This window comes from Rhea pennata, chromosome 14 (genome assembly GCF_028389875.1).
Source record: "Rhea pennata isolate bPtePen1 chromosome 14, bPtePen1.pri, whole genome shotgun sequence".
Lineage (NCBI taxonomy): Eukaryota > Metazoa > Chordata > Aves > Rheiformes > Rheidae > Rhea > Rhea pennata.
In genome coordinates this window covers 5425527-5451099 of record NC_084676.1, presented here as the reverse complement: position 1 = coordinate 5451099, position 25573 = coordinate 5425527, and the positions used below count along the sequence as shown (strand labels likewise).

Sequence of the window (25573 nt, the reverse complement as noted above, 5' to 3'; positions counted from 1 at the left end):
CGGCCGGGGCAGGGCCTCTAGGCGGGGCAGGGCATCAGTTCCGGGGCCGCCGCGGGGAAGCCCGGCCCGTCGCCGCGGCCCCGCCGCACGAGGCCCCCCGCCGAGGCGGACGCTGCGGCGGCGGCGGCGGCGGCGGCGCAGCGCCCCTGCGCACAAGATGGCGGCGGGCACCGGGAGCCGCCGCCGCGCCACACAATAGGGCAGAGGCAGCGCAGCGGCTCCCAGCCCGGCGCGCCCGCTCCGCTCCGCCACTGCCGCAGCGCTGCCCTCCGCCCCGTCACGGGGCCGCGCAAGGCTCACCGGGAGCCGCAGTCCGCCGGGCCCCGGCCGCCGTGCTCTGCCTACATCTCCCAGCGGCCTTCGCGGCGCCGCGAGGAGCGCCGGGAACCGCGCTCCCTCCCCATCCCGCCTCCCCCGCGGCCGCCCCCCGCTCCCGGCGTGCAACGCGGGCGCGGGCTCCCTCCTTCCCCCACCGCCCGGCCCGGAGCGGCCCCAGTCACCCCACAGGCCGGCGGCCAATCAGGAGGCGCGGCGCCCCGCGCGCGGCCGCGGGGGCGAGGCGGGGCGGCCGCGGCGCCGTTGGTGCCGAGCGAGGCGGTGTCTGAGGCGCCCAGCGCGGCGGCCGCTGGCGCGGCGGGCCCGGCCTGCGTCGGGGCTGAGGCCGGGAGTTGGGTCAAGAGTAACTCCTGGCCTTCGGGGAGGCTTTCCTCATTTATGGCAAGAATAATTTATTGCAGACATTTAATGCCGTGTGCCAGGAGGCTCCCGAGAACCTCTCCCTGCCCTGGGAAGCGTGGTGGGGCACAGTGGGGCGCTCGCCTCCTGCTTGCAGCAGGAACCCGCGACCGAGTGGGCACCCGTTTTTTTTTTTTTTAAAAAAAAAAAAAAAAAAAACTTTGAGACAAAATGCCGATTACTTTGATCTAGAGTGGATCTAAAAGCACGGCCCAAAAGGAGGTTTTTGACAACGACAGTTTTTTCCCTCTTGAAATTTGAAATCTCCTGATGTGTTTGGAGTCTGAATTTTGCAAAAGCCTTTGCTGAAGTCAACCTTTACAGACTGAGAAAAGCTCCCAATCTCCTACTTCCTGGGCTGGTTGCTTTACTCATTAAACTACTGTACAGAAATAGCAGCCATCACCTCTACCGTCCCCTTCCCAAACAGAGCAACACCTCCCTCCCCAAACCAAGTAACTTTGCTTAGTCTTGGGTAAAAGCACCTCCTTGCAGGAAGGGACTTGTGTGTCGGTTCCACAAGACGACAGTGTCCGCTTACAGCCCTAGGACGGGCAAAGGTTGCAGACCCAGGCCTGCTGGCGGTTTCTGCGTAGGTAGCGCTGGTTCCTGCGTGGGTGGCTCTTGCTCTGCCTTGTGCACGCAGGGGAGCTCGGGTGCCTCGCTACGGGGTCTGCAGTCTGGTTTGGACCCCTGCTGCTTCTGTGGGTCTCATTCTGAAACCTGGCAGGAAAGGATTTTTAAATATTTTTATTGCAGAACTGTATAGAAAAGAAAATTCTCATGTGGATGGCGTTTCCCATTCTTCATGTTTCGTTTCTGAAATGTCTGTATTTGGAAAACTTACCCTGAAGTCTTAACGTTTACGTCTTGCCCTTTAAAAGAAATAAAGAGTTTATTAGCAAAGCTCTGCAATTTGTTCTCTCTTCCTGTATGTCACGCGTAATTGTGGGAATTCCCACAAGTTTTTCTTAAAGAGAGGAAATTTTCGGGTGTTTTTTTGCGGGTTTTCACTAATGTAAATTGCTAAAAACGTGAAAGGACATTGACATTTTAAACATAGGCATTTACATATTAGGAAATACAAGCATTTAGCTGCTACCTGGAAATTAAATTGTGCCCTTTCATAAATATACACTGTAACTGTTAGATACAGTCTTTAATTTCCTGCTTGTCGGCAGAATATGCAGTGTGGAATGTTTTGTGTAAAATGATCTATCATCAGAATATAAAAACAAAAAAAGAAAAAAGCTTGACTCCTACCTATCTCCTGTCCATCTCGCATGAGATGTTTAGTTCAACCAGAAGTTTTAACATTAAGTCCTGTGACAGGCTGAGAACATTTATTAATTTGCAGATCAAGTAGATTACAGGTTATAAGCACATTTAGATGGAAGTTATTTGTACTTCAACCACCAGGCTGCTTTGGTTATCCCATCAGTAGAAATACATGCGTATGAAGGTGAATTTATGATCAGCCAGAAATACAGGAACCACAGTTCAAAACAAGGCTGTGACCCTAAGCTGTTCGCTCTGAATAGACACCTGTTTCAGAAATCTGATCTCAGAGCTTGATTATAAGGTGTAGTTTCAAGTACTGATGTAGGAATAATAATGAAATCATGACTTTCCTATCGTAGTTCATCCTGACTATATTCAGCTCATACACTCTGCTGCCCCATAACCTTCCTGCCTCGGGCAATGGGATATGTTCATATTTAGTAGTCTCTGGTTCAGAAGTTTTAAACTATTATTTGTTCTGACAGACTTCGCACTGAGTCTTTTTAAATGCTTTTAGTGCTTTTCTTTTTTTTAATGTAGTCTGTGTGTAATATAGGTGTAGTGGAGTGAGCCAGTCTGATGATAGCCAGTTCCATGTGGTTATTGTTATAACTATACTAAAATAGTTGTATTTTAGTTATTTTATATATACATACATATATATATATATATATATATATATATATATATATATATATATATATAAAAGTGTTCATGTGGGATGAAACCACCTGAGAGGATTCTATATGAAAGCTATACCTGAAGGCAAGAATGTGTTTTTTTACAAGCATTGTTTACACAGATGTTTTGGGGATAGACCAAAATTGCCATTTGCTACATTAGAATCTCATTTGGTTGTCAGTATGACTAGCTTGATTCATCTGGATCTGAGTGCCTTAGAACTGTATTTTGGTATTTGTCTCAACAAAGTTAAATAAATAAACAAAAATTCAACAAGTCAATGAGTGCTTCACCTGAAAGAAAGGCGAGCAGTTTAAGACACAAAGATATGCTGGGGTATAATCCAGAAGGTGTAAGCTTATACTAATTCTTTGTTGTTCATACTCTTATCACATATGAAAGTGAAAATAGGACAAGTATTCACTGTGCTGCAAAGTCCCAGTGTAGATTATCTTGTGGTATTTTGTCCCTGTAGCCTGGCTCTGCATGCAAAGTATCTGAGGCGGGGCTGAGTAATTTGCCTGTCATCATTAACACATCTCAGTGTTAATGTTAATGTTAACTGAGACCCTGGTCTCAGTTGCTTGGCACTTCACAGAATTTCAGTTGCTTGAGCAAAAGTTTCGTGTTTATTGTTTGCCTTGTGATAGCTCTTCAGCCTTTTCTTTTTAAGATTCATATCAAACTGTTTCCAAGTTTGAGGGGGGGAAAAAGGTTCTGCTTTGGAGCACCAGACATTTTTCCAGAGTAGTGAAATGTGTACCTAAGTTCTGCTTCTTCTGTCTTGCAGAATTTAATCCACTCTGCTAGCACAGGACAGACTGGAGCTGGGTCTCAGCACTGGAGACAAGGTGGAGGGGAAGGATGGAGGTGCCAGGATCGGTTCAGAAGCAGGCGCCAGACACAGCCTCTCCTCTGCTGGTGAAGCACAGCAGGAGGCGAGAGGTGGAGTGGCTTGGTAAAAGGCTGCTGGTAAGAGATGGGGTAGCTAGGTGCCGGTTTGGGCCCATTTCTGGTCCCCTCTGTCCGCAAGGCACATCTTGGCGCAGCTCGCGCCCGGAGCGATACGGGTGACTGACCCTGCCTGAGGTCTGACTGAGCTATCAGCTAAAGCGATTCCTCAGGGATGCCCCAGGCCCAGCAACGCTGAGCCAGCTCCAGCCTGTTGGCCCACTAAAGAGTGTGGGTCTAGTCAGCTGTGGTGAGAGTCAGAGCTAACTCCTGACGGGGGTCCCTGAGACCCAGAGTCATCAGCCGCAAAGCAAACCCGCATCGAAACAGCCTGTCCGCTCCCCACCAATTAGGGACGTCAAATGGGAAGGGAGATGATAGAATATCTCTCTGCGTTATTTGCAAAGCCGCAATGCGTAAGATGTGTTATCTGGCAGCTCTGCAAGCTGAAGCGTAAGCAAGTGCTTTTTAACCTGAGTCGAGACTGCTTGCCTCTTCACTGAGGAACCTGCATGTCGCAAAGCCGTGAGCACCACCGAACAACTGCCATGCAAACTGGTGACTTCTGCCAGTACCTGGGAAGGTTTGAAGGGTTCCTGCTAGCCTTTTCACTGGGCTCAGCTGGGTTTGCTTTAGGTGGAAATATGGTCATTTGCTACAATTATATAATTAACCTTTATAGCTCAGGCTAAATGATGCTCAATATGCTTCAGTATTTTTATGGCCTGAATGCTGTTACCAATTTTGCACATAATGGTGAAGGAAACCCTAGCAGCTGTAGTTTGAAGCATAATTGGCAATATGTATGAGTGTTAAGTAGGGGCTTGGGCAAAGGAAGACTAAAGACTGGTAGCAGCTTAGTTTTATTCTGTGCTGAGGCTGGAACGTAATGAACCGATGTGTCCTGTTACCCCCGTGTCACAGAGGAGCAGCTGTAGATCTGACCTCTACCTATGTCAGGACAGCATGAGATCCCTGTGAGCCACCCACCGTAGGCTAGAAGACACCCATTTTCCCACTTAGTATCCTTTCCAGATCCTGAATTCTCAATATTCCTTCATTAGTCTACCTCTTAGTTAACGAGTGTATTATTTTTGCTGCAGGCCTTTTTCAAACAGTTACAAAGACAGCATTTAATTGAAAAGAATGGCCAGGCTTAAAAACTATGTGTGTGGCTTAATTCATGTGTGCTTATAAGGCTGTTAAAAAATTAAGTTGGGATGCCATCAAAAACTGTTATCACTGTTAATACTGTTTTTTGTCCATGAGGAACATGTGTTTCACCTCTAATTTCTTGCACACACTGTTGTAAAACTCACATACTCTGAACGGCCAGAATCACCACTGCATATACACGGAGAGAGAAATAATCTGCATCACAACACAGGGTATCTTACAATCTTCCATAACCCAACAATTTATTTAAACTTACATCACAACAAGAATCTATTAATAAAATACATCAGTTCACACCAGTCTGCATTGCCATTTGTTGGAGGGTTAGCATCTTTCTTCACTTTATATTAAAACTTTATAAAGGTAAAAACTACTGCATTGTACTGACAGTATTTGAAATCTATTGTTATATTAGGCAGGTTACAGAGGAACTTTCAGAGCTAATTAACACTTCAGCTGACCTCACATTTTTTGGCACTTCTGAATGCTTTTTTCTCAACATAAAATAACTCTGTAGCAAGTCATAGAATCATTGACATAAAGCATCACTATCCAATGGCAAGTGCTGCCTAAAAGCATACAAAAATTACATCATTTGGTTACAAAATAGATACTCTCCTTTCTTTGTCCCAACGCTTGGCATTGAAATGCCCTGACAGAAAAGGGCCAGGAACAGGGCCAGCCTTGCGGAGCCGTTGCTGGTCACTTTGGTGCAAGGCTTTGGTTAAACAAATCCCAGAGCGATGTGTTAACAAGATGTTGATGGCTTTCTTGCCTTGCCAGTCAAGGTCATTCCCTTTAAAGCACCCTCAGGCAGGTGTGAGGCCAAGAGCGAATGTTAACATCATCCTCACATGTGCTGCTGCTCAAGGGACAAACCAAACACAACTTTGGTTAGTGTTGGAGGAGGGCAGTGCTTCTGCAGGCCCGGCTACAAATCGTGCAGCGGGCCACAGAGAGGGCTTGTGAGCCACTGCTCAGTCTGGACGTTGACTGCCTGGCATATCAGCAGCCACTTCTTTGGAAATTAAAGTGTATTAAGCAGGAATATAACACTAATGGTAATGTTGGGCCAGGCACATCTTTACACAAGTGTCTGCAGTTATTTGCACATATTTTTAAAATCTGTAGGTTGTGGGTTTGGGTGTAGATTATAAGCTCCAGCTGCTTTAAGCATCTTATGTTATATCCAGAATAAAAAGACAAACATAGTACTTTACAGCCAGGGTTATCCCCTTCACCCACCCCCCACCCCCCCGGCTCTTTTTAGCACATCAACCAGTGATTGTTTTATGTTTCACTGATTGCAGGTTCCAAATACCAGTATTTATTTTGAAAGATTACTAGTGTATTCATTATGTCTCTTCTGCTCAATTTGCTCTGGTAGTAACAAAAACATATGAATTAACTGCTGTGGTTAAGCAAAGATTTAAATAGCGGAAGAATGCTAAGCATTTTAGAGCCTTTTGGTTGCATGATGTCTACGTGGTCACTGTCCTTTTTTAGCAGGAAATTAAGATTTGTACTTTTCATGGCAGGATTTCATTCTGTGCTTCTCCTTTCCAAAGCCTCCGTCAAACACAAGCACTGATTACTTGATTCAGCTTTCCTACTCATCCTTGCTAAAGCCTGTGATGCAAAACTTCAGCGCTGGTGAGAGCAGTGACCACTTCCAAAAGGGGTTTATGGTTTCTGGAACTAAACTCTGACTTTAACTCTTACAGAAGGAGACATTGACGAAAAGACCACAATATTTGCTATACTAGTAAAAGAAACTACACTGATAATTACAGTGCTTTGAATAGTTATTGATAGGGACATTTGAAATTTATAGTAAGAGAAACTTCATCGTATCTGTGGTACTCTTTGCACATAATTGCTGACTCTGAAAGGTGGCACTGCCAAAAACCCTCCAAAAATCCAACTCACTCCCAAAGAGCCAGTTTTTGTCTCACGTTCACAGTGAGAATTTATCTCCCCACTGATTTCTGCTTCGTATTCAGCATTTGCTCTGTACACACTGCTGAAGTTAACAGGAGTACTTTGGGAGAAACAAGTGCAGGATGTGCAATAGGATGGAAAAACTTTGGCTGCATCTGTCAATCCGCACCAGATGTGAGAACAGAACTGGACATAGCTGGACAAGTAGAGGCTGAAGAACATCACATAGATATAGTGCAACTTCCGCTCATTTAAAAGGCTGTGGAAAAGCAGCCAACTGCTTGGTACCAGAGTCTTGATGAACAGGCTGTAGTGATAATGAGAGTAAAAGTTGTTCTGCTGCAGGTAAATCTGGCACCTGTATTATTTTCATGCTCTCTATGGCCTTTGCAAGTTAAAGTGTCACGGCGTCAAGGCGACAAGCAGTGCATTCCTTATATTTCACATACAAAAAAGGGCTCATGGCTGGGAGCAAGAAGGCACAAAGCTGGGAAATAACATAGGTGAGGAGCTAACACAAAATTAGTATGGCATTTATTAGGCATTACCTAGCACTGTTTCACATTTTGCCCCCAAATTTCCCAAAACAACATATATTCCCCACTTCCTTTCCCTTTGTCCCCTTCTTCTGGATAAAGCTGCCTGTGCTCTATAGATACAGTTGCTGAAGAATATATTGTGAACACAGATAAATACAAACATACACAGCAAAAATGTATTATAGTATTACAATATTCAAATAATGTAGTTAGCCTTAAGCTATGGCAGTGCCTACGTGCTATGGGGAACTGGTTCAAGAGTATCAAGCTGAGCCACTGTACAGGAACAAAACAGCATCAGCAGCGTTAGGCAGGGCTAGGGACCGAGAGGGAGGCTTTTTCAGGGTGCCGGAATAAGTGAGATGGCTGTCAGTTACTGGGATCCACCTTCTTAGGAGACCCACCCAGAAACTCGGAGGTTTCTTCAGCCTGTATCAATTCTGCGGCAGGTCCTTGGAACACCTTTACACTTGTCCATTGTGCATACACATAAAGTCACCCCCACATTTCTCCTGTTAGGCTATGTTTTCTTTATATATTTTTTTTTAATTTTAGCTTTTTGGTCTTTTTTCTTACAACCATTAAAAAAAGTTTCATGGTAAAAATAACTCACTATATGATACATATACCCAAAGTGGTGCGATACTTTATATAATAAAAGATGAAAATAGTCACTTTCCATAATAAAAATAAGTTCTATTTTTTGTTTATTTTACAATATACTTAATAATTCTTTTCTTCTTCTTCACTCTGAAAGTAAATAGGTCCCGTTTTGATAGCGCTTCTGAGCTGATTAAAGTGGCAAGGACTGGAGAATGGCTTATAAGCACTTTGAGCAGCCGCACTCCACATGTCTCTCCAGCTCTTCCATGAAGGTGGAGCCATCAGCACACTGGAAGATGTATTTCCGCCTTTTGCTGCGGAGAGGGACACAGCAGTGCCCGTGGCTGCAGCTGCCGCGGCACTCCATGCGGGGCACCTTGGAGGCGCTGACGCATGACGTGTAGCCCTGCTGCTTACGGATGACTTCTCGAATGATCTCGCCTTGGCAGAGATTCTCTGGTAAGGCAACAGAGAGGTAAAGGACAGATGTGATAATGATTCTGCCAGATATTCTCCCAAAATCAGAAAGCAGCCTTGTGCAGGTAATGGTATTCAAGGCAAACAGATGCCATACACAGGATCTTAAGCCTTTACTGCTTTGCACCTGCCATCAAAACAGAGCTTGTGTTACACAAATGTGTAATATCCGGCCCATGGCAGAGGCCAAGCAGGCCTGCTGGCTTTGATCAGCAGTTCTGGAAGCGCTTTAATGAATGTTGAGTGTTGAATCCTGCAACACTCCTGCAAAATATGAATTAGTTTTACAGTGTCGCCTTCTCAGGAACAAAGGTCAGTCTGCTGTGCATGACATGAGCAATCTGGGATACCTGGAAATGCCTATGCTGTTGTGTAGTCAGCTTTACTGCAGCCAAGTATGTTTCAGAGGGGCTGTATATGTATATAATTTGGAAAGTCTGTGGTTCATTCATAGGAAAGGCACGACCTAAATAAAAGTAATACAAGGCAACTCCTTTCTTCTGTACAAGAACAAATAAAGGCAAAAGGGACAAAGTCAGAACTCGCTAAATTTCCAGCAAGGCTCCTCAGGCCAGGGCAGAGGAGGTGGGCCCCATTTGTGCGTGGACTTGCCCCTGTGGGAGAGCTCAGCATGCTCTAGGATGCCCCAGGAAACCTGCCCAGCTGCTTCAGAGGGAGCAAGCAGGGAATCCTTGCTGCCACGTCAGATGAGCAGAGCCTCCTTCCTTCCAGCTCCTCTTCCTCTCATCTGTAAAAACTGGTAGTATAGAGGTAAAACCCCCCTTTCCAGCACTGCCGATTACCTCTCCTTTAAACATCCCATTAAAATCCTGGGAGCAGCAAATCCTCAGGATTGAGGAGGCAGAATAAAACCCTTTGCTACAAACATCCCCCTTTCTGTTTGTTTGGACTGCAGCTAACTAGCTCTTGCGTGGCTTTCTTTTCCTCCCTGTGTTGCTCTGCAGAGGTTGAATTAGCCTTACCTTCCTACTATTTGCCATTTCCCCCCAAACAAGAGTTAAATGGGAAACAGGTGAAAACAAAGACGTAAACCAGAGATGCAGCAGACCAGCATCCTGGGCCCTGGGGCCAAGCGTACCTCTGTCACAATGTTCTCCACTATAGTTAGGATCACATTCGCAGTAGGGTTCCCCGCGCTCGGAAAGTCTACACTGTCCGTGGTTGCATTTCAAAATCCTGCAGGGGTTTGAGGAATTGTTCTTCTTGTCACAGTACATGCCTGTGTAGCCCTCCAAGCACTTACAGGTGTAAGCAACATTGGCTGCCACACACTTACCATGCAGACACCTGGAGAAAGAGAAGCATTTAGAACTGAGCTTTTGGAACCAGCCTGTGTTAGAAGTGAACCTTCCTTTTCCCAGTGATGTTTGGTTTTGGCATTTCTACCTATTTAATTCCAGGACAATAATCCAAGAAACAGCTGTTCAGTGTCAAACACACTGAAAAAGCTGTAAGATTGCAGTGAACACTGGATAATGCTCAGAGAATACATTCAGAATTTGCATCACAAATGGCCTCTTGGGAAAGCTCAGGACTCCTCCACGAGCATGGACCAGTGCTTGGCGTCCACACAAGGTAGCTCAGGTTTACAGCATCAACATGTAGACCTAAGTGCCAACAATGGAGCTGCATGCCAAGGCCTCCTTAGCAAAATTACTCTACAAATAATATCAGGTGATGAGAAAAGTGTGATAAATTAAGGTCCTTGTGGAAAAGCTATGCACAGAATTATTCACACTCGGCTCTAGTTGGAAGGTTTCCTGGTTCATGTGGTTTGCACTGAGCTTTGGTATTTCTGATGAGTATCAGAGGAGAGCTGTTGATCCCTAGCAGGCTCTGTGACACCATCCCCAGCCTTGCAATGGGCTGAGAAGAGGAAAGAGGACAACACTGTCCAGCCAGGGGAAAACTGCTTAAGCTCGGTAAACTTCTGCCATATCAGCCTCCCCCCCCGACCTAAACCTGTATCTATCTTTCTTTTTTATTTTATTCCTGGAACTTTAAAACCGTTTCCTGCTTATGTTGAACTCTTGTCCATTTCATTTCTAATTTATACAACTAAAAAGCATAAATAAAAGCAATAGGAGTCATGTCAAGACATGCAAAATACTATAATTAAGGGATTCACAGTCTTAACAGCAATATTTTCTGTCCCACTAATGAAAGCTGTGCTTGGATAATAACTCTTGTTATTAAATAAACTGCCTGTTCTCTACATTTGCCCTTCTTCATTCAGATTAATCTGTGAGTGTTGGAGCAGATGCCTTTCTGCATGGTACCGCACTCCCTTGGACACAAAGGGCTTACCTGTAAGGCAAGAGCTCCAAAAGGCTAAGTGATTTAATGGAAGCTACTTCCCTTACAATGGGGGCTCATTCATGCCTTAGATTATGGGGAAACAATCTCTCATCACTTAAACATCTGGAACTCCCTCATTTTTATCATTGCCCAGGCATGACAGCTGGATGTTGAGGTTGGAAATGCAAGGAAACATTTGGGTCTTTGAGACTTTATTTGATCTTCATCCCTTTGGTCTGTAATGTGTAAGGTGCTTATCAATATCTTCCAGAGTTCAGTACCTTGCAGAATTAGACCCAGAAGCAAGTTTAAAATGGTGCCTCTGCCAGCTTAAACTTCTGCTCTAACTAAGCAGTCACAACAGTGATTACTCACGAGGTCAACTCTAGTTGTCACCAGCATGTGCTTGGGAAAAGCCCCTTCCACAGATACCACAACCAAAGTAGCTTCTAAACTAACTGTGCTTCCACCTGCTTATGAAACGACACTGGACTACGCAGACTGCTGCTCTGTGTTGGACTGTTACCTCGTCTACCTGCCATAAGTAAGCTCTTCATCCAATGTTTCTGATAGAGATGTGGTTATTCAGTCTTTCAACTGTGAATGACTGAACTGTGAACAGTTTTCACTCATCTTCTCTTTGCATGCAACTCCATGCTGTCCCTTAGACTTATATTCTAAAGGGGTATTATGGAGTGTAATATTTAAGTTAGCTAGTTGGGAAATTTTTAAAAACTGTTCACACTGGAGTAAATGATGGTCTTTGGGGCATTAGTGTGAATATTGTGCCCAGTACTGCTTTAATGGGGACCTTTTTTAGCTATGAACACATCACTAAAATGGCTTACTCTCATAGCTAGCACTGTTCTAGGTAAGTGCAGGCACTCACTGCCTCATGGATAATGCATTCCCTTTAACAGGAGTTTGTTCATTTTAGCATCAAAGCAGGTGAAAGTATGACCTGTAGTATTAATACCTTAACTCCTCCAGGACAAAGAGCTCATTTGGAGAGGGAGATCTATCAAGCAGCATCAGAACAAGAAGTGGAAATTGAGTTACCAAAGATCCTGACTCACAAGTGTCTATAGTTTTATGTGGGAACAGAGCACCTCCAAAAATTGTCAGATGTCATTTTAGAAGACAAAAAGTGAAATACGCAGTAGCTGTAAAGCTTCTCCCCTCCCATCACCACTCATTTGAGCTTACTTGTGGTTAAGACATGGGTCTCCAATCTCCTGGTCACACAGAGGGCCTGTCCAGCCTGGGTGACATTCACAAATCACACTTGTTTTCTCTAGGGACCGGCAAATGCCATGCTTGCAGATGTTACAGGATTTGCAACCAGGAAAGACTCCTAGTGACTGCTGTGGTAAATCCTTGAAGTCCTGCAGCTCATTATTGATGCGGACATCATGAATACAACCATGAAAACCATTTGGTGTCTTATCTGCACCCTGACGCAGTGAAGATAGTCCGGTAGATGTTGGGATCCCTTGAGATAGAAACAGAAAGGGAAGGCTTACTCACAGGTACAGTGATAGCATGTAAGTTATAATTGCTAATATTTCTTTGCCACAGCCCTCATCTTGTTAAGAATTAATTTTCATAGGACCTTTGTAAGGTAGGTCAGTGTTATTGTCCTCATTCTGGAAATGGAAAGGTAGAAAAATAAAATCACTCCCCAAGCTTATATAAGAAGTATACGACAGAAAAAGAAAACAAAATCAGAAACAAAACGAAAAACAAAACAAAAAAGCCCAGGTTTCCTGCCTAACAGCCATGTGTTCTTGTCCTTAGGTAAGACCCCTTCTGTCTATAGCTTAATAGTAATTATCCTTCTGAAAGGTTTAAGAGCATCTTTACTTGCCAGCAAGTAGCTACCACCTCTGGTATACAGCAAGATCCCAGCTAGCATTACTCAATCACTCAGTTAAAGCAGGGAATGGCAAGACTAATCACATCAAAACTAGTGCCGGGGGATCTCGAGGCAGTGACCAGCACCTCTGCAGGCAGGCTGAGTGCCTGGGGCTTGCATGCTCTGTCTGGCTCAAGCGCTTTGGAAGACTCCACAAGCTCAGATGGCCAACAGATTCATTTGGGAGCCGTGTTACCTGCTGGAGCAGTATAGCTGCATTAGCACAATCAAGTGCTTCCGTTTTCAGCTGTGTAAGGCCTCTGAATTCTGCTTTCCATTAGCGACTCCATTTTTAAAGACAGTCTTAAAACCAAAATTTGCTTGACTATGCTTTAGGAGGAGGGTTTTAGACCAAGTGATGTAGATGGAGAGATGGACAAGATTGTGGACACAGGAAGCCTCAAGTGAGTCTTAGACAAGGTGAATAAAGATTAGTGAAGCTTAGGAAATATTGCTCTGGGGATAATTAATTACACTGCTCTGGGTAATTAATTACATTAATTAAGCAGTCTGAAGGGGAAGGGCAGCTGGCATCTGAGGGAATGCTAGATGTAGAGATGTGGCACATGCACCAGGTTTAGAAATAATTAAACAAAACTGTAGTGGGCAATAAAAGGTTTCCATTGAGCCCACAGCTATTGGTTTCCAATACAGTTCTTCATCTCAGCTCCCAGATTTGTCCTGTGAAGGCATTTCTGTAGGTGTCTTTTCAGAATTAGTATTGATCCACAATGCTCATCTATTAACAAAACGTTTCCCACTGGATTACTTCCCAAGTTCCATGTATATAAATTGCCATGTGTTGGTATCTTTTATTCTGAACTAGAGGAAGAAGTTGTCATACCCTCAACGCCAAATTATTTTCGATACATAATGCTTTTTAATAATCTGGGACATTCCTAAGAGGAGCCAATTATAAAAGTTCAACTCTGTCTAAAGAAAGATTAGCCAGTTTTCTGGTTTACAAGGGCAATAAGGGTTCTTTTGGTAAAGAGTTATTAGAAGGAATTTTTTTACAAAAAGCTTGGCCAGCACCAAGTGATGTTGATAAGAGTTTGTTCAATTGGCTTCAATAGTCTGGGGCCAGAAAAAGCCCAAGGACTTTCCAAGACTATTATAGATCTGCTGACTTTTGTATTTAGAATAGTCTGGGTAGAAAAACAAGAACTCTATGTCACAGAAAGGAGAGATTTCAACACTCAGTACAGAACGGAACTGGAGGATCAGAGCATTCTGGGAAAAACAAATCCATCACGCAGACCACAGACTTCAGCCTTTCTCTCTCATATCCAGGCACCTAATCAGGGGAATACTTGTTATTCTGGGCATCTGCTCCCCACCCCACTTGCCCACTTCTTTCCTAGAAATTCAGTCCTGACTTTGCAGTGTGGAGGAGATGCTAGGGGAATAGGAAGTACAAAGCAGAACAGTGGGGCAAGTTCTCTGCTCAGGGAAGCCACCTCTGGTGGAGAGGAAAGGCCAACCACTTCATCGGCAACATCTTGAACTGACACAGAAAGCTTCTGTCAAAGGCCTTTTCATTTCCCCCTCTACTCAGAATCCTTTCCACAGGATGGAAGATGATTTGCTTTTGCAAGGACTAGTTAAAATCTCAATCAAAGTCAAGAGCAACTGGCCGTACCTCCAATGTAGAGGGGTGTGTTGAGGCTGACAGAAGATTGTTTCTGGAGTTTTCCTAGACTTTTGGGAGTCCCCTTGTCCACCACCAGGTTCAGAGTTTGATTCAGCATCACCAGCTCCACACTATGAAACTGCCCATCATTCACTGTTTCCACACTAAAAATAAAAGGTAAGAAAGAGAGAGTTAGAAGATGACATTAACCACGATCTGCCTGCTTCTGTGACATCCTACCTCCTACTATTATACTTTGTGTGAGGAACACCTCATATTCCTGTATGAATACTGTTTTCTCAATGTTTCTCCTAGAGAGAGTCTCCAAAGTACAAATTCAAACATTGCTGACTCCTATGCAGGCATTACCTATATATACACAACATCTGAGAGGAGAGCAAATCAGTGCATTTGAGAGGGTTGTGTCCTTTATGAATTTGATTAGAAACTTGTGCTTTCTCACATGTTCAAGTTGCTTTGTAAAATACCAGTAAGCCATCCCAACTGTTCCATGCAGTCAGCATAGTAACTACTCTGCTTGTGCTTTCCAGACAGAAAAGTGTGAGTGTAGTTTACATGATATGTTGGCTTTGGTGGCAAAATTACTTCAAGAAAGATCTCCCGTTCTCTGTCCTCAGCTGCAGCTTGCTCTTCTTCTGTCACACTGGTGCCCATGTTGCAAGCCAGATCAGTGCCAGGATTTCTTTTTGGATATTTAGTTTAACCATTTCACAGAGGCAGGTCAGAACTGCAGTGTGGGGCAAGAGCAAGCAGGGGCTTCTGAAACCAGCTCTTCCTTAGAGTCAGTATCTTGTGACTACATGCTAAGGCTGCAGATGGGCAGACTGGCTGAGCTATGTAAAGCCAAAAGAAGAATTCAGGACTCGTTGACTTGAAAATGACGGGGATACTTTGTTCGATACAATACAGTCCCACCTGAATGCAAGGATAACCAACAAATTGCTACTCTTCTTTGAGAAACGTTTAGGGGTAGACTGTGCCTTGAAAATAAGACAAAAATCATTTTTATGAGCCCACTAATCATCTCAGCAGACAATATATTAAAGGCACCGTGTATTTACTGGTCAGGTGTTTTGAGTGGTGATTTTCAAATGCATTAGGGCTGCAGTCACTCAAGTAGCTCAGCAGCTGTTTGCCAGTCTGCACATGTATGTGTACAGTCTGCACTTTCAGTTCAATCACCCAGAAGTTAGGAGGTACAGTTTCAATTCACGGAGGTACAAATTCAGTTTGTACCAATCCATCATATTTTATTTTCAGGGCAGCTTCAGCTCTCAAGCCTTTATGCCACATGTTGAAATGCTCTAAACAACATGATAGTTTCATAGTACCTAAAGCAGAAAGAGACCAAAGAGAGGGACAAGGGATATACACAGGATTACCTGCTCTTGAGTAAATAAACTTTCAAATTAAACTTGTAGTTATGGAAGTGATGGGACTTTTCCATTGCTGCAAATGTAATAAAACATTACAGCCTCTGTTCCATACACATGCCAACACTAATGCATAATGAGCCTCTAAGCAGTTGTGGTTACAGCAGAAATTAAACTGTGGGCTATGTAAACTGCCCACATGAACGGTGTTGCCAACACACTGTAAGTTTGGCTTGCATGCACCCTTTTCCAAATTCTTCCCAGCAGGCTTGCGAGCTGTGTGGTGGTTCTGTTACGTAAGGACACAGACAAAACCCACCAATTTGGGGATTCAGACATTGTGAAACATTGCTTAGCTGAAAATCTGGATTGGGCATTGCTACAGAAGTGGTAAATAACAGTGAGATACAGTAAAATGTAGTGTTAGTTTTATGAATGAGTTTTTGCTCATTCACGTGGTTCATATGCTCAGCATCATTTCTCTGTAAGTTAGGAGATCACAGGTCAGACTCAACTCGGGTATTCTGGAAATCTGCAACGTAGATGTCTACGTCTGAGTTACTTGCCCAGATTTTCTTTACTGCCAGTGCATGCTTTAGAAGTGGCTCATCTCTAAAGACGAAACTCCTTATAGATGTATCTGCCTCTCAGTGTAGATGACATGCCACCCTCCCTTAACGTCCAGTCTTGCCTCACTGATATATAAGGGAGTTGTGCCATTGAAATAGGTCCTCAACTTTAGAAACAAGTTAAACAAGGAGGGAAGAACTGGAATTTAGTTGTTCCCAGCATAACTTTATACAGTTTATTTACAGTGGACTTGACATAACCAGTTAAACATGAGCAATATCAGACAACAAATCATCGCTACAGCGACTTTTGAGGACCAGTATAGTTAAGAATAGAGCACTGCTGTTTTGGTATATGGCAATCTGAAGAACTGGGCTAATGTCCCACTGCAGTGCTGCTATCCCCACAGGTTTTTGGGATGAATCACAAACACATATGCCGCTAAAAGCTTACAAAGTTCTTAACAGATTTGAAGATGACAGCAGTATGTGAGCACCTTTACTGAGTGGGTTTACATAAAAATAAGGTAAATCAGTCCTGCCAAAGAACAATTTCCCAGAAGTTTTGTGGACTGAACTGCTTGCCCTTTACCTGCCAGGACATCATTTTTTTGCTGCCCATTCTTAGGATGGCGAGAGAGTCCTGAGAAGGCTGGTCTCAAAAGCCCAGAGCTGATGGTCCTGCTTGAAGTGTTAGACAAAAAAAAAAAAAAAAAAAAAAAAAAAAAAAAAAAAAAAAAGGCTGGACACTGTACAAAAACTCCAGAACCAGTTGATCCAGCAGACAGTGAGGCTCAAAATACAGTTGTACCAGTGCCACTGAAAGGGCAGTGAATTACAGAACAAGGGCAGGAATAAGTGGCTAAGAACTTACGCTCGTCTTACTCCCAAAGACGGTCTAGTGTGTACCCCTCAGAAAAGCAAACCTATCATTGTTGTACTTCAATTTTCTGTAGGAGGGCCCAAACCTCTGTCAGAAATTTTAAGATTCACAACTCTAGGTTGCAAACAGCTGGTCCAAACTTTCTGTTTCAGTATTCTTGAATTTTGCTAAGTATCTGCCACATTATGGGAAACAGCTGTGTTACAGCAATGGGCAGACTGGATGATGATTATGTACTCCCTGCCTATCTAACTGTAGTGTTATAATGCTTAATTCATATGTATCAAGTACTCAGATTTTCAGCTGAAAGGTGCTAGATAAATGGAAATGCCTATTTGTTTTTGTTAGTCCATGCAGAAGTGCCAGTGAAAGGAAGAACAGCCAAAACCCATCGGCTCTGACAGCTGTGCATTGAGGAGCTGGGAGGAGTAGCTGTAAGACCAGGAACCCTTACCACTGGTGGGATCAATATCTGAAGCCAACGCACAAAACTACATCCTTATCTGAAGGAGGCCAAGCTATGACCATTTCTCAGAGGACAACATTATCACATTTGGCAGTGCTAGCTCTTCCTTGTGCCAGGATTTCACAGGCATTAATCACCTACTCCCCCACAGCATGTGCTTTCCCCAGATTATGTAGAAAAGCCTTGACTAATAGGCAAACAAAAGTCTGTGTGTCCTGGCAATGCAACCAGCCACCCCACACAGTGCTCACAATTTCTGGCATACCCAGAGCTAGTGTTCGTTGGAAAAGGACTGAGGTGTTCTGATCTATAGGTACCGTCCGGTGAATATTATTCAGTTCTGACTCGTACACTTTTTAACTCATAAGAGAAGTAAAATATTGTATACCTATAGATTGAGAAACAGAAGGTAGCCTCAGCCATCATCCAACACTGCAGTTCTGTAAAGCAGATAAATGCAAAACAGGCAAAGCACTCATTTTTGAGAAGACACTAACATATGATGGAAGAGCTGAATGTGGATGGCCAGCATGGCAGAAAATCCCTAGCCAGTAAATACTTGTATTAAAGCATTTATTGTTGTTGCTGACAGAAGTCTTTAAGAAGTCTCTGGATTTTGAAAGAGACTGAGACAACACTGGGGGAGAAGCCAGCAGTGAGGGAAACGCTACACAAACTCTCTTCGGAGCCTCTTATGTAGCCTGGCCCTTAGGAGACTGAGCAATCGTCTGAGACAGTTGGAGACAGTGGCTTGGCCAGAGATGAAGGAAAGAAAGCCACAGACGCTGAACAGTGCATCACCACGCAGCTCGGAGCACAAACTTGCTGTGCTCGGCTTTTTTTCAAGGGGCCTCTTCCTGACCCAGCTCTGTGCAAGGGTTTTATTAAAATCTTAATTGAATTCTTATTGGGGATCAGGTGGTCTTACACAGCTCATCCTCCTGCCACAGCCTGCGGTATGTAAATACCTGCCTCGGGGTCAGGGATTTATTGTGTTTCATCAGCAATCTCATTCAACAGCGCTACCCTGCGCAGTGCCGGGGGCATGGGTGCGGGAGCTTTTAAGCCTGCTGTATTGACACTGGCAATGATGTGGCAAACATGAGCTGTAGGATTAAGACAGGAACAGCAAGGTGTAAACATTTTATGGCTCTCCAAAGCCCCGAGGCCCAGAATCTAAAACTGCCGCTGCAGTAGCTGACCAAATCGGTGTCTGGCCACGAGAGGGAGATGGAGTATCGCAGAAAGGGCCACAGCGCTTTGGAAAATCAGTAAGGCTTTCACATTCCTCCCATTTGCTCCTCAAACCTGGGCTTTTTACAGCTTCATTCACAAATGAATACTGCAGTCTGTTACTCACTCAAGAGAGAGGCAGAAGAACGTTTACAAGCTGATGCTGCAGGTTTATTTTGGCTTGCTGCTTAGAATTTATTTACAAAAGCAGATCTTGTAACGTCACACACCTGACAGCTGACTTGATTTTACACAACTCCTTCCTTTCTGCAAAGGTTTTCATGCTTTATGATTAAATCAAAATAATATGTTTGAGCAAGGCAAGGGAGCGGGGAAAGGAACTGAAGAAAGAAGCCAAATGGCTGCTGGATTTGCACCAACTTCTTTTTTCAGGGGCACTGACAAAAACAAGTCCTGGTTTTTGAGATTTTCCGAACTATCAAAGAGTTCTGAATTCTAAGCCAGCTTACAATTGCACTATTGCAGGCCACTATCACTGGATATTATACACTTTCCGATATATTCTTGTTAAATAAAGGAAGGAACACGTTTAAGTGTAAACGTTTGAAGTGCAAGCAAGGATTTCCAGGAATTTAATTTAATAATGCAGTTTGCTTGTTCACTATTCTCACAGTTTCTATAGGACCTTCACCTAAGGCTTGTTACAAACTGGACACGAGTAACCATTTCAACTACCATGGAGAGTAGCACTTCTGGATACCCTGAGCAACAGAAAGTAACGGACAGCCAAATCCCGCCGTTCCGCAGGAGGATCGGATGTACCGGGGCGCAGGGAGAAGATCACATCTGAGCAAGCCCCTCCAGGTCCCAAGGCAGGAGAGCTCCTGCTCTGCACTGCAGGATGGAGCGGCTCCGGGAGGCTCTCATTTAGGGAACACGCCGCTCCATGACCAGCAGCATCACTGACCTCTCTTTCCTCCATTGCCCTCATCTTCTCATAGCCCTGGTTATATATCTTGCACAACTCATTATTTTCCTTTCATCAAGGTTATCCTAGCCTTTCATTACTATACTATACTATACAGCTATGAGCTGGCTGTAGCATCTGATCAAATCTGGCAAAAATACTCAGAAAAATATTAAAACAAGATCAGTTTGTTACTCTTGCCAAAAATACCCCTGAAGCAGGAGCAGTACAGTCAGGAATGAGTTTCATTTTACTGTAATCTTCAGGCAATGCAGCATCCCTTCACATTGCACCGAAGCCTACATACAGAAATAACACAAAGAAAATAGTAGCAGCTATTAATCATCATCACTGAACCTCACATGAGAAATTACTGGAAGATATCGCCTTCAACTGCTCAATGATCCAGACAGCTTAACTTGTAAGGTCATTGAAATTATAACTTTAGCAGTTACAGGCTCAGGCTGTAGGTTATGATATCTCCTCCAGATCTGGATAGTCTATTATTTTCATGGAGGATTCCCTGATTTCCTCTTTTTCTCTTAGGCACCTAATCACCTACTTTAATTCTCTATGCACTGGAGACTTTTACTGCACAGAATTCTAGGTATGTCTTCAGGTCTAGATAAACGTGTTACAGGTTCCTGTGCCTAGTGCCTAGTGAGCAGAGGAAGCCAAGCACTCCTGAAAATGGATTCAGATGGTCTAAATACTGTGAGAATCACTGAGAAAAAGCCCACAGGAGAAAAGAGTTGCAAGGACCTGGGTAAAATCTCAGCCATGTGGACATTGCTCTTAGTTTCTGCAGTTTATTCCTGCAAACAATCCAGAGACAAAACAACCCACCTGAGCAACACAGGTTGGGGAGAGCACAACCTCTGAACCACGTGAGAACACCCATGGGCCCAGTGCCTTACGTGCCCTCCATGCTGCTGCAGGAAGCTAGGAGCGGCTCTCGCCAGGAGCAGAGCCCAGCGGAGAAGGGTCTGTGAAAGAGCCATTAAAATGTCCTACTGCAGGGAGGTGGCCTCATCCAACAGAGCAATTCCAGAGAGATGGGCAGAAGGACTCCTCGTATGGGGCCCTCCACACACTCATGCAACGGGCACTGTCTCTGCCAAGGGCTCAGACTCCACAGCACAAAGGGATGAAGGGAAGGGATGCATTTAAACATTAAAAACACAGCAAATACATGAAAGAAATGATTGCCTTGCTCGTTTTGGTCTACTTTCTATGTGCGAATAGATATTTTCTTTCCCTTCCACTTCAGCCCCAAACACACACTGCTGTTATCATCTGCCTCCCCTTGCTCTAATACCCACCAGAGATTTAGAGTTGAGCCACTGCAGATATGCCACTGAACAGAAATGTTTTAAAGGATTAAATCATTCAATTTGAACTTGTAAAACTGGGACTTCGGGGTGGTGGGTTTTCGCTGATGTGTAACGTACCTTTAGTGGAGACAGCAGGGAACAGCAGGGCAGAGATGTCAAAAACAAAAATAGCTTTAAATATCACAGCACACCATGTCACTGAGGAAATATATAACCATCAATTATGCAAACGAGGACATCAATTCATTAACTATGATCTCCAGATTTTCCTGACCTCTGTCTTAATGGGGACATGCCTCATTTGAAGCGCAGAACAAAGCAAACACAAAGAGGGGAAGCAACTGAGGAGTGAAGGCCACGGAGTACACTGAAGTTAAGCAGTGTTTGAAAACAGAGTGGAAGGGAATAACCAGAAATCCTGTCCAAAAGCTAATCAGCTTATGACACGTGAGAAGGGCAAGCATGGGAGAAGAGGTACTCAAATCAAGAAACGCACTGTTACAGCTGTGGGGAAACGCATTAAGGCGCTAGTGATTTAGGAGTGGTGAAAGTCATTCTGCGCTGGGCTGACTTCAGGTATCAGTGGTGCTGATGGTTTTTCATCTCTGCAAGCTACAGTTGCCTCCCATCCTTAGTTACAGTCATAATCAGTCCCCAGTCTAAAATAGACTGAAACTTCTCCATGGCAACAAAGGTAAAATCATAGTTGGAGTTGTGTTTGTGCTGTTTCTACAATAACCCATCACTTCAAGCACTATCATCTTCAGAAACCAAATAAAAAACATATGTTGAGAAAAAGCACAAAAATGTTAACGAAACACAAAACTAAGGAAGCAAGAGGTGAAAAAGATATATTAAACACTCAAGTTCACTTTCAGCTCACAACTTACTCCCTTCTGTTATGCTCAGTCCTGTTTTACATGACTCCAGCACTGCGTGCTCTCAGCCTGGGAGACCTGATTTAAGATTTTGGTTCTTTCAATACCTCCATTTTCAATTGCTTGATTTTATTCCTTTTCTTGTACTTACAACTCAGTAGACCACCCATCTTTCTCTTCTTGGTGTTTACAACCCCTAAACACTGGCAGCTGATTACCGTATCTCCCTTAATGATCGTTTGGCCAGGCTATGCATATCTAATTTCCACTCATAATTCAATTCCTGCAGCACCCCTGCCAACAGTGAAAACTATTGTATTACAGACCTTCTAAGGGAAAAACAAGGACCTTTTTCATACCACCGCAACATGCAATTCACACAGTCCTGACCCCTTTTCCCCAGATTATTCATAAAAGGGTCAGATACGCGGTGAGGGTAGACAGTCCCTGTTTGCAGTAAATTCTCATAGCTTCACTGGCATGGGCAGAAGGTCTGACACCCCCCTCCAACCACACAAAGTCTGTAGCAGCCTCTTGTACTATCAAGATGTCTCTTCAGAGCTGCATACTTCGTTCTGCTAACTGAAAATTTGTTAAGAGCAAGTGCAATGACAATAAACATAGCTTGAATGAGCTTTTCAAGGCAGGGGCTCTCCTGAAAGGCAGATCACGACGCTGCCCGAGAACAAGCTGGTACATCCCAGCAGTCAGCGTGTTTCAGCACAACAAGCAATTGCCTCTGTATATCTTTATTGTAACATGCATCATATAAAATATATAAAAAAAATAAATACAGAATGCAAAAATGATCACATATAGATTCTGCAATGCCATTAGGACTCATTAAATCAGTTATCCTGAAAAAGTTAAGACTGCAAACATCAGTCTGCAGAGAAGGGCAAACCCTGACGTAGCAGCAGCCAGTCCCAGCACTGAAATGCCACATCCAAGGAGGAGAGGCTTCCCTGCGCGTAGCCACTGCTGCGGGGCACCCACCAGGACGCGCTGCAGGACAGCCCGACCTGCTCCGCCACGGCTCAGGACAAAACACGGTGCTTGGGTTTACAGCTCGGTGCTAGGATTAAACACTATTGAGAACAACTACGCCATTCCGCTGACACCAATTGTCAGCTTGTTTCTGAGGAGGAAGGTTATCAGGTGTCTGCGCAGGGCCATTTTACTGGAGGGAATACTCCACACAATCTATCTTCTTCTCCTCTTGTGAAAATACCAACATATCAGCCATTTAGTCGCAGTGACCAGGGCCATTACAGAACATAATTAAAAGTGCTTCCAAACTGAATGACAGACAGAGAATAAAGTTTTGCAGTTGAAATTGGAGGCTAAACCCTAAGAAAGAAAACTGTGTCTATATAGAAACCTAATACATGGTCAACAGATTAAATTGTTTCCACCTCACCTGTGACAACATACCTACAGTTGCATGACTTTATATAAAAACAAGTAAAGTTTAGATAAAAATAAACAAAATCTGTTACTATGTGGAAACCACCAAGAGAGCAGTTATCTCACCCACCTTTTCCAGAGGCCTTGAGGCGTCCTGGCAGATGCAGAACAGTGGGCCTCATTTTTATATTGGGAAGGAGCACTGAAATAATTGTGCACAGAATCAGCTGCACCTCTGTGATAATCCTGGACGCCAATTCTGCATGCGCTTGTTCTAATAGAAACTGTTATCTATTGAATCCAGAACTTGGGGTTTTGCATAAATGCTATATACATCTATTGCACATGGTACACATCTATATTTTGTGTTAGTCATCATGTTTACAAGAAATTTATAGGCTGAAGAAATAAACATGTTACATTAGCTTGCTACTTCTTTTTTTTTTTTTTTTTTTTTTTTTTGGTAAGAGAAAAACCTCATGATTCAAGACAGAAGCCAGACTTTAGTGGATAGGAAGTTTATAAAGTTAGTTCGGCTATGATTAGGTTTATTCTATCACCATCTATTACGGGGATTCTTCAGCTCTCCTCTGAAGCAATCAGTATTGGCCAGCTTCGGCAATGCACTACTGGACTGGTGACCTACGGTATACTAAGAAAATACCCTTAAAAATACTTATGCAGACTTCTCTCCTGGTTACCCACTGCACACAGAGCTCAGCACATGGCCATGTTTCCAACATGCAGAAACAAAACCAGCTCCTCGGAAGCTGGACTAACACCAGGCATCATTTACAAAGCCCTGGAGCTGCCAGGACCACTGCCACAGTCCCACTGATGCTCTCACTACAGGAGAGCGCGAGGTGGAGTTACGGAGAGACCAATGACTAAATCAAGTTATCTGCTGGAGCAGAAGAAATGGTTCTCATTTCACAACTACTTTTGGTTTGGCTAGGCAGTGTTAAGGCTCAAACTGAACTGGCTAAAACTCAACCCAGTTGCCTACTTTTACAAACAGGAAATGCTTTCTTTATAATGGGGAGGGCCTGCATTTTCAGCAGCAATTTTCTTTTGATGATAGTGCTATAATACTGCTTCTAGTTACAGTCAAATATCACTGTAGAGAACAACTTTTGGCTTCTGCATTCAATTCTACAAAAGCTCAGGACTACTAACCCTGAAAACTAACAAGAACCTCCAAGATGCAGGGCTCGTCCTAGAACACAGCATGCTTTCAAGAGCAAAATCTTCCCTTGTTATGCTCTCAAAAATACTTTAAAATGGCTATCCCTCTCCTACAGCTAAAAAAAAAGTACCACAGCTGTGAAGGATTTGCTTTCCCTCTTAGGCCTGCGCCCCACAAGCGCCCATTAGGGTCACGAGGGCAAGGCACTGCGTGGGACAGTACGCTGTACGTGTAGGCTCGAGCTAGAGACTGAGCTCAGACTGTTTCAACATGTTGATTCCTTTACTTTTTTTCCCTTCCACTTTTTGCTTATTTATGAACTATTGCTATCTTCTCACCTCGCATTTCATCTTTGGATTAATACTGTTATCTTGCTGATTTCCTTACATTTTTACTATTATTCTGCTCACAGCTATATTCAGATGTTTTTTAAAAAACCATGAGAAAGGTGTCAGCAATGGCAGAGATGGTCACATTCCTAACTGAAACGATACAAATAACATCCCTTTTCTGACGTCAAGTGGTTGCAACATGAGTTAATTCAAATAATTAGTTAAAAAGGCATGAAAGCCTATGTGGAAGAGGAGCATCTACTGTGTTTATTGCCTTCATGAACTGTGGCTTATTTTCTCCAAAGTTCCTTCTTGAGGGCTGAGGGGAAGCCACAAATAAGCTTGCCTTATCCACATTTCTTTTGGCGAACTAGCAGCCCATGTACCCTGGCAGCATTTGCAGTACGAGTGTTTGGTCTGCAGCCTGGCACCTGTTGACAGGAGACTTCTGGGTGTAACTTTGAGATGATATCCAGAAGGTTTGGGCCCTACTAAACATGGCCTGAACCTCAGAGAACTTCGTATCTATTTCTATCACTATCACAGGTCAAGTGGTGTTGGGTCAGCTACTCCTCAGTTCCCATACCTGCTAAATAGACATGCTAACCCTGACTGGCATTGTGAAAAGCTTGAATATTTCTGATAAAACATCCAACACATAGGTATAAGGTCAACAGTTGTATAACAAATGAGGTTAGAAATAAGGCTGTGG

The 25573-nt window shown here is 43.8% G+C and overlaps 1 protein-coding gene across 3 annotated transcripts in view; it reads right to left on the bottom strand.

Annotated features, from left to right (window-relative positions):
- Positions 1-5037: 5037 nt before the first annotated feature.
- The window catches only part of SLIT3 (slit guidance ligand 3), a 463356-nt gene continuing 442820 nt past the window's right edge, over positions 5038-25573 (bottom strand). For all 3 annotated transcript variants that reach the window (XM_062587759.1, XM_062587761.1, XM_062587762.1), the window contains 4 exons: positions 14261-14415; positions 11910-12195; positions 9484-9692; positions 5038-8363 (listed from right to left, as the gene is read on the bottom strand). In XM_062587759.1, coding sequence (XP_062443743.1) covers positions 8125-8363; positions 9484-9692; positions 11910-12195; positions 14261-14415 — 889 coding nt within the window. In that variant the 3' untranslated portion in view covers positions 5038-8124. The remainder of the gene's footprint in view (positions 8364-9483; positions 9693-11909; positions 12196-14260; positions 14416-25573) is intronic.